General features: G+C 47.8%; 1 protein-coding gene across 1 annotated transcript in view; it reads right to left on the reverse strand.

Annotated features, from left to right (window-relative positions):
• Positions 1-263: 263 nt before the first annotated feature.
• Positions 264-783, reverse strand: part of LOC100570241 (alkaline phosphatase, tissue-nonspecific isozyme-like) — a 77,801-nt gene continuing 77,281 nt past the window's right edge. The window contains exon 5 of the mRNA XM_029487995.1: positions 264-722. Within this exon, the coding sequence (XP_029343855.1) occupies positions 525-722 (198 nt within the window). The 3' untranslated portion in view covers positions 264-524. The remainder of the gene's footprint in view (positions 723-783) is intronic.

The following is a 783-nucleotide window of genomic DNA, read 5'->3' on the forward strand; positions in this document are numbered from 1 at the left end:
TTACGTACGCACATTAAGTTATAAAACGTAGGTACATTATTATAATATTATACTCTCGGCGCGTGTATCGTAGGTATGTAATTTAAATACCACGCGAGCACGTGTGTGTCGTTGCAAATACCGCGTATGCAAGATTTTATTTCAAACCAGAGATTTATATTACATTATAAGGTGCCTACTACTCTTGTCGTCCCCATTACTGCGTCCGGTCTGCGTTTACTCACGCCTACCTACCCACCTACCCAACCCAACCAACCCAACCACCCACCCACCCACCCACCCACACAATCACTAGTGTCTCTGATAAAGGAAAAAAAATAAAACCCCCTTCGATTTATACGCACATCGCCAGACGACGACGTCGTCGTTGCCACAATCGTTCATATGTACATTTTTACGATTAAAATAATAGGAAATAATAACGATATAACATAATATTATTATTGTATACGTATAATATAGGTATTACGAGCGCGAAGTCACCGAGACCTAGGGCCGAGCACCGCACCGCCCCTCCTCGAGACTTACGTGACCGCTACCACGAGCATGGCTGCCGCGGCGATCAGTGCGTAACCAAGGTTCAGCAGTGGATTCGTGTTGTTGGTCTGCTTGGACGACCCGTTGTCAGACAGCACGCTGCTGGCCAGTACGATGGCCGCTCCGCTCTTGGCACCACCCGTCGCCGCCGTCCTGGTCACGGCGTTCGTGTCCACCGAGCAGCCCTGGGGTCGGCAAAATATGAAACAAAATAATATAATATAATCAGTGGCGTACATACGGGGG

The sequence above is a fragment of the Acyrthosiphon pisum genome, chromosome A1, assembly GCF_005508785.2.
Source record: "Acyrthosiphon pisum isolate AL4f chromosome A1, pea_aphid_22Mar2018_4r6ur, whole genome shotgun sequence".
In the NCBI taxonomy this organism is placed as follows: domain Eukaryota; kingdom Metazoa; phylum Arthropoda; class Insecta; order Hemiptera; family Aphididae; genus Acyrthosiphon; species Acyrthosiphon pisum.